The sequence below is a fragment of the Lipomyces arxii genome (genome assembly GCF_038497795.1).
Source record: "Lipomyces arxii strain Phaff 12-163 unplaced genomic scaffold V1512scaffold_1, whole genome shotgun sequence".
NCBI lineage: Eukaryota > Fungi > Ascomycota > Lipomycetes > Lipomycetales > Lipomycetaceae > Lipomyces > Lipomyces arxii.
This window is the reverse complement of record NW_027117700.1, coordinates 1,518,410-1,532,378: the sequence shown is the minus strand read 5'-3', so window position 1 is coordinate 1,532,378 and position 13,969 is coordinate 1,518,410. Positions and strand designations below refer to the sequence as shown.

General features: G+C 43.7%; 7 protein-coding genes and 1 non-coding gene across 8 annotated transcripts; 6 read left to right on the top strand and 2 right to left on the bottom strand.

Moving 5' to 3' along the window:
• The first annotated feature begins 251 nt into the window (after positions 1-251).
• On the top strand, positions 252-325 carry V1512DRAFT_t4. The gene has a single exon. It is a non-coding gene; the product is annotated as a tRNA-Val (tRNA).
• A 127-nt stretch (positions 326-452) lies between these two features.
• On the top strand, positions 453-1,287 carry V1512DRAFT_245368 (uncharacterized protein; the record flags this gene model as incomplete). Its single annotated transcript, XM_066914373.1, has 3 exons — positions 453-770; positions 817-985; positions 1,034-1,287. 3 exons carry the CDS (start codon positions 453-455, stop codon positions 1,285-1,287), a joined length of 741 nt encoding a protein of 246 aa, XP_066774661.1.
• V1512DRAFT_257364 (uncharacterized protein) lies at positions 1,092-3,565 on the bottom strand. The gene has a single exon (XM_066915203.1). The coding sequence runs from the start codon at positions 3,212-3,214 to the stop codon at positions 1,502-1,504; it is 1,713 nt and encodes a 570-aa protein (XP_066774660.1). The 5' UTR covers positions 3,215-3,565; the 3' UTR covers positions 1,092-1,501.
• A 147-nt stretch (positions 3,566-3,712) lies between these two features.
• Positions 3,713-6,927, top strand: V1512DRAFT_257362 (uncharacterized protein). The gene is made up of 3 exons (XM_066915202.1): positions 3,713-4,115; positions 4,163-4,856; positions 4,907-6,927. Exons 1-3 carry the CDS (start codon positions 3,759-3,761, stop codon positions 6,865-6,867), a joined length of 3,012 nt encoding a protein of 1,003 aa, XP_066774659.1. The 5' UTR covers positions 3,713-3,758; the 3' UTR covers positions 6,868-6,927.
• Positions 6,928-7,024: 97 nt separating this feature from the next.
• On the top strand, positions 7,025-8,615 carry V1512DRAFT_257360 (uncharacterized protein). The gene is made up of 3 exons (XM_066915201.1): positions 7,025-7,504; positions 7,550-7,575; positions 7,628-8,615. Exons 1-3 carry the CDS (start codon positions 7,046-7,048, stop codon positions 8,298-8,300), a joined length of 1,158 nt encoding a protein of 385 aa, XP_066774658.1. The 5' UTR covers positions 7,025-7,045; the 3' UTR covers positions 8,301-8,615.
• Positions 8,616-9,203: 588 nt separating this feature from the next.
• Positions 9,204-10,608, top strand: V1512DRAFT_269439 (putative transporter; the record flags this gene model as incomplete). The annotated part of the gene is made up of 4 exons (XM_066917571.1): positions 9,204-9,672; positions 9,782-9,901; positions 9,932-10,470; positions 10,498-10,608. 4 exons carry the CDS (start codon positions 9,204-9,206, stop codon positions 10,606-10,608), a joined length of 1,239 nt encoding a protein of 412 aa, XP_066774657.1.
• A 975-nt stretch (positions 10,609-11,583) lies between these two features.
• On the bottom strand, positions 11,584-12,852 carry V1512DRAFT_257353 (WLM domain-containing protein). The gene has a single exon (XM_066915200.1). The coding sequence runs from the start codon at positions 12,757-12,759 to the stop codon at positions 11,710-11,712; it is 1,050 nt and encodes a 349-aa protein (XP_066774656.1). The 5' UTR covers positions 12,760-12,852; the 3' UTR covers positions 11,584-11,709.
• A 189-nt stretch (positions 12,853-13,041) lies between these two features.
• On the top strand, positions 13,042-13,947 carry V1512DRAFT_200448 (uncharacterized protein; the record flags this gene model as incomplete). Its single annotated transcript, XM_066913192.1, has 1 exon — positions 13,042-13,947. One exon carries the CDS (start codon positions 13,042-13,044, stop codon positions 13,945-13,947), a length of 906 nt encoding a protein of 301 aa, XP_066774655.1.
• Positions 13,948-13,969: the final 22 nt, after the last annotated feature.

Sequence of the window (13,969 nt, the reverse complement as noted above, 5' to 3'; positions counted from 1 at the left end):
CTCTATTTGTTAAATAGATCTTGACTAGCCATCTAACTTTTCCCCTGAACCTTCTTTCCAAAGATTTCTGCATCTTTCAAGACCTTTTTTTATACATTTTGTTACATTTTACTTATTCTTCCATGATTACAGTTACTTTATTTTATAGTCTTTTATTTATTTTTATATCTTTTATTATTTATAAACAGGCTCTTCAGACTAAATATTTTCGATTATGAAGGTCTGACACTGAGCAAGTTTCAGCAATTCCTGGTTCGATGGTCTAGTCGGTTATGGCATCTGCTTAACACGCAGAACGTCCCCAGTTCGATCCTGGGTCGAATCAGTTAAATTTTTGCATTGACTTTTGCTTTTTAACTTTATTTTAAAGTTTAAACTTAATGCTTAATCCATAATTTGAGAAGCTCAAAGACGCGTAAAAAAGTGCGTAACTCGACAGACACTCCGATGCCATGAGTTTCGAAAACGAGGATGTTCCATATGGAGAAAACTATGACTCTGATGAAGATGATGAATATGCCCCGGGCCCGGAAGAAGAAAATGATTCAGACGAGCAAGTGCCTCGAATAAATAAAGGTAAGCAACGAGCGAACCAACTGTCGCAAGATCAGTCAGGTGAAGATGATGAGGACGACTTTGAAGTGGATGACTTTGACGAGGACAGTGGTGAAGATCAGGATCAGGACGATGGTGAAGACGAAACCCAAGAGTTCTCGAGTCAGTATTTGGATTCAGAGAGAAACGGGAATGACGTTGCAGACGATGAAGAGGTCAGATACTGTTGAGATATAATTGACCTCGTCCTTAATGATTTAGGTATTTTATTTACCGCTGGACTTGTCATTGGCAGCTCAATCACTCGATAATATCTCGAAATTTCAGATTATTAATTTACACACCGCGCATCCATTAATTTCGATCGGGAACAGTGTATATGAAGGAGACTGGGAAGATTTGGTCGGAACCGACATGTTTTTCAATAAAGGTTTGCTGCTGATGACTTATGATTGAATTAATGCTAATAGTAAACCAGACGCGGAACTGATAGGAACATCAAGGGAGCAAATCAGACTGCATCCTGGACGACTCGTCAAGAAGGAAGAACTAAATCAAGCTGGATCGGAAGGGCGGATAGGCGGGATAGACTGGAATAAGCCTGCAAAACCTCAAAGCAGAAAGCTAACATTGTTGGATAAAATTGCAGAGATTGACAAGAAGAAAAAGGAATCTCGGGATGCATCAAAACAGGCACCTGACGTCGAAATGGCGGACGCAGACAAAGGCTAGAGGCTATTGTGGTTGAATCTACAGTTGGTCTCTGAGACGCTTATGCCGACCACCAATGCTGAAGACCGTGGTAGTGTGATGCCGCACCGCGCAATGTTGACATTGCGGTCCTCTGGAAGCATGCCAGTTCGGAGAATGACACCGGACGGCTTGGAACATTGCTATATACAGTGTACATTGTGGTACCAAAAGACCAAAAACCCATTCAAACAAATCATTCCACACATTTTGTCAAACACTGAACCAAATCATATGCTTTCACATCCAAAAACCCAGACTCCTCATTATTTATACCAAATCCAATCACTACAACATCATCCAAGTATCCATGATAATAGTCGCTTTCGAATCCGCTTAATTGCATGTTCTCGAGCACGTTTCCGCGTATGATAGACTTGTCAATCAGCAACTTTTGCTTCAACTGTAGTTCCAACACTACCGTGTTTTGATCGTTGTGAGGTACTTTCAGTTCTCTCTTTTCTTTCATCTTTAATTTGCGTTTTTCTTGCTTTTCCTTCTTGCGCTGGCGCCACTCTTCAACCTTTCGAACCTGCTCAATCTCAGCTTTCTCTTGATATTCATGTTCTTGTGCTTCTTCCAACAGTGATGAGGACGGCTCTTCGGTTTGTTCCGTGTCGTCATCGGTTCTAACTGCGTACCTCGATCTATCCAATGAGTACACATCCGGCCTGTCCTTTCTAGGCGACTGCCGTGTTTCCCACGATAGTGATGTGGTGTATAGCATATCCTGCTCATCTGTGCCGGCATACATCAGCGGCCTAGAGAAACCTAAAATGTGGAACGGATATGTCGCGTTTGTGACCATGGCACGACGCTCATAATACGCACGCTCGCCCTCTGCGTGCCGAATATTAATAATTGATACCAGAACTGTGTTTGCTTCTGTTGGCGTGCATGGGAACGCGCACAGTGACAGTCTGAGCGAATTTGAAGATTGTCGGACAGTTGACCTTAGTTTTCGCTGTGATAAATTGCAAACGCACTTGCTTTTCTTTTTTAAAATTATGGCTGGGTCATCAAGCGAGAATAAGTATTGTGGATGTAGACTTGTCTGCACGTATGTCAGGTTTTTCTCATATAACAGAACCCAGTTTTCATCGGAAGATTCCATTTCCGTTGGTGGCACAATCTCAGTAGGCTTGACGTACACTAAAGGAGGATTTGGGAAGTAGTCAAGTATGGAAGGAATCAGCACTCGAGCATCAATTATCCATAAGCTTGAACAGCCAGAGTCTGTCTGTAGCGTGTATGTCATCACAGGCGTACCATCGGGCGACAGAAATACACGCAAGTCACGCTGCCTGACAGGTACACCATTGCAAAGCCGTGATTCCTGCATTTCCAACTTGAACGAACTCGGTTCTGCCATGCACTGCAACTTCAATTTCCTGCTTACTTTTGTCTTCCCTCGAGCTAGAACACAAGCGTGCACTATAACGTCATTCCCCTGTGACTCCACAGCAAATCCGGCGTACTGCTCTTCTGAACCTATAGGTAAAGGCAGAAAGCTTGGGTTTGACTTCAGCCACGACGGTTTGACCGCATTCTCACCTGCACTTGCTGAAACACTGAACTGTGCTCGTAACGAAGACATTTGTGGGTTGGACACGGAAGACAAAATCTTTCGAGGGTTGTTGGCTTCGGATTCAGGACAGCGGCGAGACTCGGTATCGAGAAATGAAGGATCCAAATCACCTGGCAGTTTCCATTCTCGATTCTTTGATCCAACCAACGACGTAAACAAAAAAATTAACCCCCCGAATGTGAATACAATCACGAACGTCCTCGACATACTTGACAGTCGTGAATACTTTATTGATCGCAACGATCTCCGAGCTCGTCGTGCAAACTGATCAGATTCTACTGCTGATTTATAACCTGCCAGCTGCTTTCGCACTTTCTCCATAACTGATACTCAATTGTATAAGTAAATCATAAAATACTCTATCTGCAAGTCGTTGCCCATGCGGTATAACTGCAAACACGACTGATGGAGAAAACAGTGCGGAATCAATCGATTGCCCTTAATTTGGCAGTTAAAAGACGGGTAAATCACGGTTTATATTTGGCTGTTTCAGACCCAGTATTAACTAGCTCATAAAACACGTAACCTGCAGCTATGTAGTATTCAGTCAAATTTGTTGTTTTGCAGGCAGGTATGACGCAAACACATGCAACAATGGGTCTACGTTTTGGTCCTATGTCTATGTAGTGCAATTTACTACAGGCAAAGTGCTTTAGTACGCACAGAAATCTTATGCAAACTAAAAATAAAACGTCCTCATCAATTGCTCCCAGCATAACCGGGGTTATTTAGGGTTATCACTAAACCCTTAAAAAGTTACACATTCAGGGGTAAATAGGGTCACTTACATTTTATTTCTCCCAAAATTTTTTTGAAGCGAAGTCATCGTGGACTAATTTCAACAGCCAAAAAACTGGACAGAACAATGCCACCAAAGCGAAAACACGGCGAAAACACCGTCAGATCTAAGCCGAAGAGCCCGTATGCAAGCTCAAGTAGTTTTAGCAAAAAACCGTTTCCGTCAAGGACTTTCACTCGTGACAACACCGGTCGGTCGAGTGAACGACCGGCGAAGAAGCCTGCCACAGTGGCGACGACGACGACGAAGCAAAAGTCGATGCTGGCTGAGACTGCATCGGAGCATGCTGCGCTGACGGAGCTGAAGTCAAGTCTGACTAGACATGAGGACGTGATTGATTTTCCAAGAGGAGGCGCATCGGTTTTGACACCTATGGAGTATAAAGAAGTTTCTAATGAAGCTGTCAGAGACGTTCTTTTTGAGGTATGATTTGATTGTGCATTTTAATGCGTTTGGGTTAACAAATGTAGTCAGCAGCACAGAAAGAAAAGAGCGTCAAAACACAGGCAAGCAGTGATTTGACCGGCAAAGAGGCGTCACGACGTAAACGTCAGATCAGACAACAGCAGAAGAGTCAAAAGGTGACAAAAGATGGCGACGCTAAGGCGCCAAAAATCAAGATTGAGGGACTCAGTTACAAGAAACTTGTTGCAGGAACATTAGTTTTGGGCCAAGTGAGCCAGATTAACGCGTACGATATTGCACTTTCTCTGCCAAACAGTTTGACGGGATATATTCCAATCACAAATGTGTCGGAGCAGCTTTCTCAGAAACTTGAGGAAGTTGAAAAAGAACAGAGCGGCGACAATGCGAATGTCGACGATGCAGACGAAGAAGAGGTAGATGGGAAATCTGAGAAGGCTGAGAACGATGAGGTCAAGATCCCTGATCTCAAGACCCTTTTCAGAGTAGGCCAGTGGTTACGAGCCGTTGTGACTGACAAGCAGTCGTCTACAGGTGAGAATCCGAAAAAGAAGCATATTGAGTTGTCAATCAAGCCTGAGCTTGTTAACGCATCTATTGACAAACTCGATTTGGCAAAAGGAACGTCAATTCAAGCTAGCGTTAAAAGCGTCGAGGATCACGGTGTGATTATGGATGTCGGCATGTCAGACATGACTGGTTTCATTTCAAACAAGGAACTTGATTATGCCAGATATTCATGTGAGTCAAATGAAGTTTGGTTTTATTATTCGATTCTGATAATATTATAGCTGCAGAGATTAAGATTGGACAAGTTTTACTTCTGGGACTAATGAACAAACCTGCAAATGGCCGCACTCTTACTCTGACTGCCACACCAGTTGCGAAGAATCTTCCTGTCATTCACACGGTTCAGAACGTCGATTCGCTGGTTCCAGGCACATTGGTTGAGATTTTGCTGTCGCAAATTGCTGATGGCGGCTTGGCGGGTCAAGTTGCTGGGCTGATTGATGCCAATATCGATTTCTTTCACGCGGCATCGTACGACAGCGAGAAGTTTTCTGATGTCTACAAACAAGGACAGAAGGTCAAGGCCAGAGTCATTGCTTACCGTCCATCGGCCGATACTAAGAAGCTTCAATTATCACTGTTACCTCACGTGCTCGGCTTGACTATCGGCGCCACTTCTACTGAAGGAACAGTCGAAAAAGACATTGCACCAATTGACACGCTTCCTATCGGACATGTGTTTCCTGATGCCAAGATCAAATTTGTTGAGCCAGGCATCGGTGTTTTTATTGAAACAGGAATTGAACATCTGCTTGGGTTCGCTCACATTTCGCGCTTGTCAGACGAACACGTTGAAGAGATTTCGCCTATCTTTGGTGACTATATGGTCGATACGGTGCACCGTGCTCGTATTATTGGATACTCGCGAGCGGATAACTTGTTCCTTGTCTCATTGCAACCAAAAATCGTCGCTCAGCGGTACTTGCGCTTGGACGACGTCAAGCCAGGCGACGTGGTTGAGGGAGAAGTCATCAAAATTGTCGCGTCTGGCGGTCTGCTTGTGTCTGTGTCTGACGGGATCGTCGGTCATGTCAATGAGCTTCATTTGTCTGACGTGAAAATCTCACAACCCGAACGGCGATTCAGACCTGGGCAGAAAGTCAAATGCCGCGTGTTGTCGGTTCAGCCCGAGACGCACAGATTGCGTCTGACGTTGCAGAAGTCGATTGTCAACTCTGATTTGCCTATAGCGACCTCGTACGAAGGCATTAGTCGCGGACAGCGGCTGATGGGATCAATTGTGATACTTGTGTCCAAAGGTGCTATTGTTGAATTTTACAACTACGTGACTGCGTTCTTGCCGGTGACGGAAATGAGCGAGGCCAAGATTACTAATCCGAGCGAAAAGTTCACGGCAGGTCAGGCTGTTAATGTGAGAGTCGTATCAGTGCATCCAGAGTACCGTAAAATGCGTGTGTCTTGCAAAGAATTGAAGGAGAAGAAACGCAAAGAGAAAAAAAGCAAGAAGGAAAAGAAATCAACAAACAATATCGCTGAAGTTTCCGATGTTAAGGAAATCATTGAAGCCGAAGAGGAAGCTGAAGATGAAGATATTGACATGGCAAACGTTGGCGGTGCCGAAGATGAAGATGAGCACATGCAGCTCGGAAACTCAGACTCTGAAGCCCAGGATGAAGACGATGAAGAGAAAGACGATGAGGAAGAAGAGAGACCTGTTGAAGCTCTCAAAGTCGGTGGTTTTGACTGGACAGGCAGCACTTTGGATCAAGCCGAAAGCGACAGCAATGACGAGTCCGGGTCTGATTCAGACGAAGAAGAAGAAGACCTTGAGAAGCGTCGCAAGCGCCGAAAACGCAATGCGGTTCAAGTGGACATTACTGGCGATCTCGCGACCAGAAACCCTGAGTCGGTTGCAGATTTCGAGCGCATGTTGCTCGGAAATCCAAACTCGTCCGCACTCTGGATCCGATACATGGCCTTTCAGATCCAGTTAGGCGAGATCGAAAAGGGTAGAGAAATTGCTCGCCGGGCGTTGAAGACGATTAACTATCGAGATGAGAAAGAGAAGCAGAACATCTGGGTCGCGCTGCTGAACTTGGAGAACAGTTTCGGTACGCCAGAGACATTAGAGGATACGTTCAAAGAATCCTGCGTATATATGGATCCTGAGGTTATGAAGGCGAGACTAAAAGTTATTAAAAAGCAGCGAGGCAGGAAATAAAAGTTTTGAGTTTGTTTTTATTAGCATTAGTTGCATTAATGTTGGTTGAAGTTGTTCATATTCTTTTACAAAATTGTAGCTACTTAAAGTTAAGCTTAGGTTTAGGGGGTTAAATCAACTTTAGCATCCCCTGAGCTCATCGGTCTAGTACGCAACCGATCGCAACCTCCAAGGCAAAATGAATTGGGTCGGCGGGCAATTAAGCAACACATCGAATAGAATTGGTGTTCATAAAAACAAGTCTGCGTTTGATTCAGAGGATCGACTAGCAGGCAGTGGCAAAAAACGCGCGTCAACGCTTGCGAGAAACAGACGGCAGCAGCGACAACATTTTCAAAATTATAAACGTACTCAGAAAACTAGTCTGTGGAAGATCCGAAAATGTGATACGAGTGGGATAACTGGATTTGATAGATCAGCAAAGACAGACAATAGCAATGCCGTGGTGAATTATAGTATTAATCAGGTTGTTTCTCAGCATAGTAGTATATCGCCGCCAGTCAGGCCCAGAGAGGCGATTCAACTGGATGTGCCAAACGACGAAAGTTCTATCATACACGCAGAGAGTTCTATCTCAGAGCTAAAGCAAAAGCTGCTGAATGAAAGCGACTGGAGTGCATTGTTTTTAATTGACCCGGTAACGTGATTGCTGAAGTGAATTGCGATAACTGACGATTTATAGACTAAAGGAAAGCAAGCACACGAAAGGTTTTTCATGACAGGTTGCGACAATTTATTGGTCTGGTATTAATACGTTTAGCTTATCTCTTGACTCGGACAATTTGAACGAGCAGTTCCAGTTTCAGTTTCAACCCGATCGGACCAAGAAAATACGCCAACCGGATACTCAAGATTTATTATCGTCACCGTTCAAGCTAAGTTTTAAGACACCTCTGTCGCCAATTTCAATGCACTCTACATCTTCGCTTGAGTCACCTTTAAGAGGGCGGAAGTTGAAGTTTGGCCGAGCGTTACTGCCAAATGTACAAATGGAGAAAACAAGTGAGAGGGAATATCTGCAACGAATTGGCGGGGATGACACGGTTGTAAGTGAATGCAGTATCCAGCCAATAAGTCAAAATAGCTTCAATATAGGACATGAAGGTGAGCAGGTAGAAACAAGTTTTGAAATTCTGGACGCGTCCGAAAGTTACGATGACCGGGATTCATGGCGCAAGACACTTATGAGCAAAGCCAGTGATGAAGAGACAAAAAACACAAGTGTTGCCAAAGCAAATGATTACGAAGTTGACACGGTAGTAGCTCGAGAATGGGAAGAGTTAATTGGATACAAAGGCGAGAATCCGGAATCAAATCTTGAACACGAAAACAGTGCTATGATTTCACCAAAATGGAGCCCGATCAGGATGACGAAACGAAACAATACTTTTGAGTGGCAAGATTTATGTGAATCATCAGGAAGTGAACAATAATAGCTTATCACTGCTTAGATTATTGCTTAGGTAAGAAAGTTCTTTTGCTGTGAAATGAAAGAAGTCTCGAGATGAGCCATAATTAAAAACGTGCGTATGATGTGTACGTCGCATTAATTTTAAAGTTTTCGCTAGTCGTACGATTTCTAGCTTTTGTAGCGCTGGCATTGTGAGAATATGGAATAGGGTTAATCTTAAAAGGACAAATGCCACTAATTCTAAACTTTACTCAGCAATAGAGTAGGCTGTTTAGTGGTAAATTATAAAGAGTGCACGTGTAATTAGAGCCTGTTCATTCAATTGTATGTAAATACTGTATAAAATAAATTCTCTTATTTTAGATGTGTATAAAAAATGGTAATCTATTATATAATCCATTATAAAAATATTAGTGACAAAGGCTCATAAATCAAATATGAATGACCTCTGGGCTACCTACACACGATACTTTTTCCCCCTTTGCGTACGCTCCTGCAACAAACACCACACACAAAAATGCCACTCAAAATACTGTTTGAGCCACAATCAACTCAATGCACTTCTATGTGCTTGACCTGTCATCAATTTTTTAAACTGTTTTGTATTCTTATATAAACCCTTTCTCTCTTCTCTTACTACTCTGTCCTCTACCAATCTTGTTACATACATCTACAATCCCATAGATCTGATAGACTATACGGCAAAAAACTTTGCAATGTCGGATAACGAAACAAGTCCTTCATCGACATTACAAGATAACAAAGAGGGCCTGTTATTAGACGTCTCTGCAACAACAGAGACTGCTCCAATTTATAATCATGGTGTCGCTGACATTGATGCGCGAGGTGGCATTGGCAAGAAACCTTTTATAGATTTACAGCCATTGCCTTTCGCAGATATTGATTTGCCAAATTACTTCGCAAAATGGATATGCGTTTTCTACCTATTCTTTCACTGTTATACCTCTTCTCTTTCATGTGCCGGGGCAGAATTGGAAACGCAAAGACCTTTGAATTACAGCATACACTCAATCTCACAAATCAGCAATATGCAGTTGCTTGGCCCATCTTCTTCATTTCATACGCATTGTTTGATGTTCCCGCCAACATGATTTTGAAGAAACTGAGGCCTTCAATTTGGCTTCCTTCGGTAATGGTTGCAACAAGTATTGTCATGACTCTTACTGGTATTGTGAATTCCTCCAGTGGTTTGATTGTCGCTCGGTGGTTTTTGGGACTTGTCGAAGCAGGTCTGTTCCCCGGTGTCACGTACTGTATCAGTGTGTGCTACTGCAGAAACGAAGCACAGTTCCGAAACGCGCTGTTTTTCTGCGCTGCTAGTATTGCCGGTGCACTTGCCGGTCTGCTGGCTTACGGTCCTCACTATATGGAAGGTGTCGGTGGATCAAGATTATTGAAGGTCTTTTGACTTTTGTGGTCTCTGTCACAAGCTTCTTTCTAGTTCAACATTATCCGTATGCAGCCAAATTTTTGACCAAAAAGAACGTGCGTTCATAGAGTACCGAATCCGCCATGACGGTGAGATGGTTCACGAAGGCGAAGAGAAGCCAGAGTCTGCAGAGGAAATTGAGGCCGAAGCAGAAGAAGAGGAAGCTGAAAACAGTACAGAGTCAAAGTAGAAGTATTATAAAGTGCATTTTTCAGATTACAGAATCTACTTGCATGTCATTATTTACTGGGGCGTTGGGCGTCCTCTTTATTCGATTTCCTTGTTTTTATCTACCATCATCTTGAATCTCGGTTATTCTTCGGCGCAGGCAAACTTACTCAGTGTTCCAATTTACGTACTGGCATGTATTCTTGCATTTATTGCCGCGTTCTACTCCAACAAATTACAAAAACGGGCGGCATTTGTATTTTTGTCGTGCAGTTTTATGATACTTGGCTTTATCATTGCTGTCGCAGCTCCAGTTTCAAAGCCAGGAATGGCCTATGCCGACGTGTTTATTGCTGCATCAGGAGTGTACCCAGGTTTCTCCGGCCTGATTGCCTGGTGCTCAAACAATATGCTTGGCTATAAGCGCTCTATTGGTGTTGCGATGCAAGTCAATATAGGTTCATTCAGTGGTGCAATGGCCGTAAACTTTTACCGGCCACAAGATGCACCACGATATGTGCTCGGGCATTGTCTAAACATCATGTTCATTGCCCTTGCCATAATTGCAATCTGCGTTTTGTTCTGGGACTACTCACGGTAGAACCGCAAGAAAGATGCAATGACCGAAGAAGACATCAAGAAGCTCGGAAAGACACAAAAGGAGTTTAGAGCAATGGACGAACAGAGCCCGTATTTCAGGTATTTAATGTAATGGAACTGAACAATGGTTTGAATGGCGGTTTTTGTTAAATATTTTTTTTGTACTCTTAATTTTTAAATAGAATATTTGCTACTTCTATTTGTGTGTAGCGTAGTCTAGGCTGAACAGGCAGTTGGGTGTAGTGTGCTCACGGTACAAAATATGAAGTACGTAGCGTAGCACACACGCGACGCCAGGGCACACGAACTAATGAGGTCACAAAGTGTGGTGGCACGCGCTTGGCGGGCGGACTATATAAAGCACCGCTTCTTCCCAAAGATCGCGCTTCCGATCGCTCTCACACCTGTACATATCAACTGAGCCTGAATGATACTGATGATGCATGTGTATATCTATCACTGTATTTTGTTTCCACCAACAAAGGTGGCAACAATTGAGTTGGCTGTTTCTCAGGTGAGAAGCAACAAACAGACGTGTTCCATAATTTAGGTGAGTCATGGAACACATACGACTGTCATTGATGGACGGAGGCTCCGTCAAGACAAAGCGTTTTGTCGCTCATAATGTGTGTGAGTGATTAGGCAGAAGCATACAAACGATTTAGATGTTTGTAGTGTAACGTGTAGTGTATCATAATCATCAGATCCAGATGGACGCTGATTGACTCTCGGGATTCCGTAGGAATTCGTCCAAAGAAAGGTGTTTCATGATGTCATGCATGGCCTCCACCATTAGAATCTAGCCATGTTGTGGCCAGTTTTACCGTGCTCTGTAGCTTTGGTACAGATCATTGAGTGTATTAATTCAAGTCCTTGAAAAATAAAATTCGTGGCTATGTTATTGTCATTTGAGTGCGTATAGAATAAAAGTATGTTTTTTTTGCCGTGCTTTTTGAATGCTTCAGTAAGTGTCGTGTCTTTCAGGCTCAGCTGTGCGCTTAGGTGAATGTCGGGTAGGAAAAAGTACATTGATTCTTTTACAGTAAATCTTTGTTCAAATCAACTTGCAATTTGTCATAAGATTCATGTCATTTTATAGATGAAAAGGTGTCTTTATTTATATGTACATTGTGCCAAACCAGATACAATTAACCATATGCGATGCAAACCAAATAAGAACAACCTCAAATAACACCAGTCTTACCATACAACATTAAATAGCACTTTGACCAGGGGAGGATGAAGAAGAGTGGTCATCTTTCTTCCACTTTGTCGTATTCCGCTGCTCAGCTGCTCTTAATATCAACTCTCTAGGTGTCAAACGCCGCGCATCTTCAGTAGTCATCAAGCCTCCAGATGTATTTGATCCGTCGCCACTGCCGAGCACAAATACGCCACCTTCCCAACCACCGTCGTCTTGATACTCTTCTTCTTCTGGTGGCTGATAAAACTCTTCGTTTGACAGCTTATTGCCGCCGTGACCAAACGGATTGAGTTCGACGGCCTCGAGCTCGAGCTTTTTAGTTAATGCCCAGAACTCAGGAGGATGACCTGGCGAGTACACGTTGTGCGCAAGCTCGTGGCACAACGTCCGTCTTACAGTTTTGTAGTCCCGCCAGCCCTGATATTCGTCTGTTCGTAGCCGGAGCTCAATAACTTCACCCTTGTTTCTGTTTAAACCCAACAATTTGCCGTCGTGTGTCATGTTTGACGCCGGATCAAGTTCTGTCAAAATCGAGACAGACCATTTATACTTCTTCATGATTCCTTGTATACCCTTGTCTGCCTTCAATCGTTCCAAATACTCCAGTGCCATCTCAGGATGCGGAAGGAATGGCAATGGAACGAGCTTTTGGAATGTATAAGTCAAATCTGCAACGTCTGGCGCACGTTTCTTGTTTGCATTCCTCGCAACTGACGAAATACGAGGGTTTCTGACCAGCCGCGGCTTTGAAACTAATGACTTGATCATGTCTGCCAGTGCCGGCTTGGTCCCAATAAGCATCAGTTTTGTAGGCTTTGTCGACCTCAAGACATGTTCCGGCAAGACGTCCTTCAACTGCTTGTTTCCATCTTCAGGTTTCGCAACCCCAAACTTCGGAATCATTAACTTTTGATACGAAGGCGGAATTTCTGTCAGTTCTTCGAGCTCGACTTGCAATTCTCCCAACGTGACGGTTGTTGGAGTGTCAATCTCAAAATTGCTACCACTGTGTGACACGATTAAGCGGACTATATCTTCTGAATATGTTAATTCTCCCATGATGCATATGCTGTGAATAATATGTTAAATGTGGGAAAGTGGAAAGAGGCGTCAACCGGCATTTATATATATATGCACACGTCACCTGCGGTCGAGATGATGGTGAGTAAGGCTGACTGTGGCGGTGCTCGAATGCAGGTGCCACGTTCTAGAAGAACCTCTACAGATTTAAGGTTTCAGGGCGGCTTAAGCGGCTCAAGGTGTGGCAAGTGCAGGGCTAGGGTAAAATTAAACACGCTCAACTCAACCTTCAGCAGAGTACGGGAAAGCACATGGTACTGCATGGCATCGTTGTACAAACCAGACGTGGAGAGAGAAGTGAAGGCAAAAAAGAAAACAATTAATGTTTCTTCATCATCAACTTTTGGTCTGTCAAACGAGCTAGCCCTGTTGCAGGCTCAGTTTATGCGGGACAGGGAGGCTGGAGGGAACGTCAAGCAAGCCGGATCAGTTGCAAAGTCAAGTCGAGGGACAAAGGCAGCATGGCAGGCACAGAAACAGAATAAAGGCGTGAGTCAACGGCAGGAACGCGACTTAGTTCAGTATGCGCGTGAGATGAAGGAAAGCACGACGGTGAGGGAAGCTTTGGAGAGAAAAGCGAAGCTGTACGATAAAATTAAACGAGGCGAGCTGGGTGAAGTTCAACTTGGTGACACTGCGCTTGATGTCGATTTAATGTCTGTTCACTCTTCGGATCGTGGGAGTGATGAAGACGAGAGTGAAGAGGATCTAGTAGAGTTTACAGATGAGTTTGGACGGACGCGCATGGTTCCAAAGATGCTAGTGTCTGAGCTCGAAAAGGAAGATGGAAGGACAAAACCACAGAACTTGATTTACGGAGATGTTATTCAGCACAACGCCTTCAAAGGCGACGAAGAGGCGATGCAAGCCATTATAAACAGAGACGATACCAAAGATTTGTTTACGCATTATGACGCAAATGGTGAAGTTCGGACTAAAGGTGTAGGTTTCTACAATTTTAGCAAGGACGAGGAGAAACGAGCTAAAGAAATGGACGAGCTTCGAAATATGCGGGAAGAAACAAAGAAGATGAAGTCGCGGAGTCAAGAGGTCCGATTGAAATGGTTGAATCGGCGGCAGGCCCGACGAGACTTGATTTTGAAAGCTAAAGCCGAGAAAGATGCGACTACGTGGTTAGAGACGTTTCGAACTGAGCACGTCACTTAGTCTAAATAAAATATAAAATATA

Coding starts and splice junctions, on each gene's coding strand:
- V1512DRAFT_257364 (XM_066915203.1), bottom strand. CDS start 3,214: ATGGAGAAAGTGCGAAAGCAGCTGGCAGGTTATAAATCAGCAGTAGAA.
- V1512DRAFT_257362 (XM_066915202.1), top strand. CDS start 3,759: ATGCCACCAAAGCGAAAACACGGCGAAAACACCGTCAGATCTAAGCCG. Junction 4,116..4,162: donor TCAGAGACGTTCTTTTTGAG/GTATGATTTGAT, acceptor TAACAAATGTAG/TCAGCAGCACAGAAAGAAAA. Junction 4,857..4,906: donor TGATTATGCCAGATATTCAT/GTGAGTCAAATG, acceptor ATAATATTATAG/CTGCAGAGATTAAGATTGGA.
- V1512DRAFT_257360 (XM_066915201.1), top strand. CDS start 7,046: ATGAATTGGGTCGGCGGGCAATTAAGCAACACATCGAATAGAATTGGT. Junction 7,505..7,549: donor CATTGTTTTTAATTGACCCG/GTAACGTGATTG, acceptor GACGATTTATAG/ACTAAAGGAAAGCAAGCACA. Junction 7,576..7,627: donor GGAAAGCAAGCACACGAAAG/GTTTTTCATGAC, acceptor TAATACGTTTAG/CTTATCTCTTGACTCGGACA.
- V1512DRAFT_257353 (XM_066915200.1), bottom strand. CDS start 12,759: ATGGGAGAATTAACATATTCAGAAGATATAGTCCGCTTAATCGTGTCA.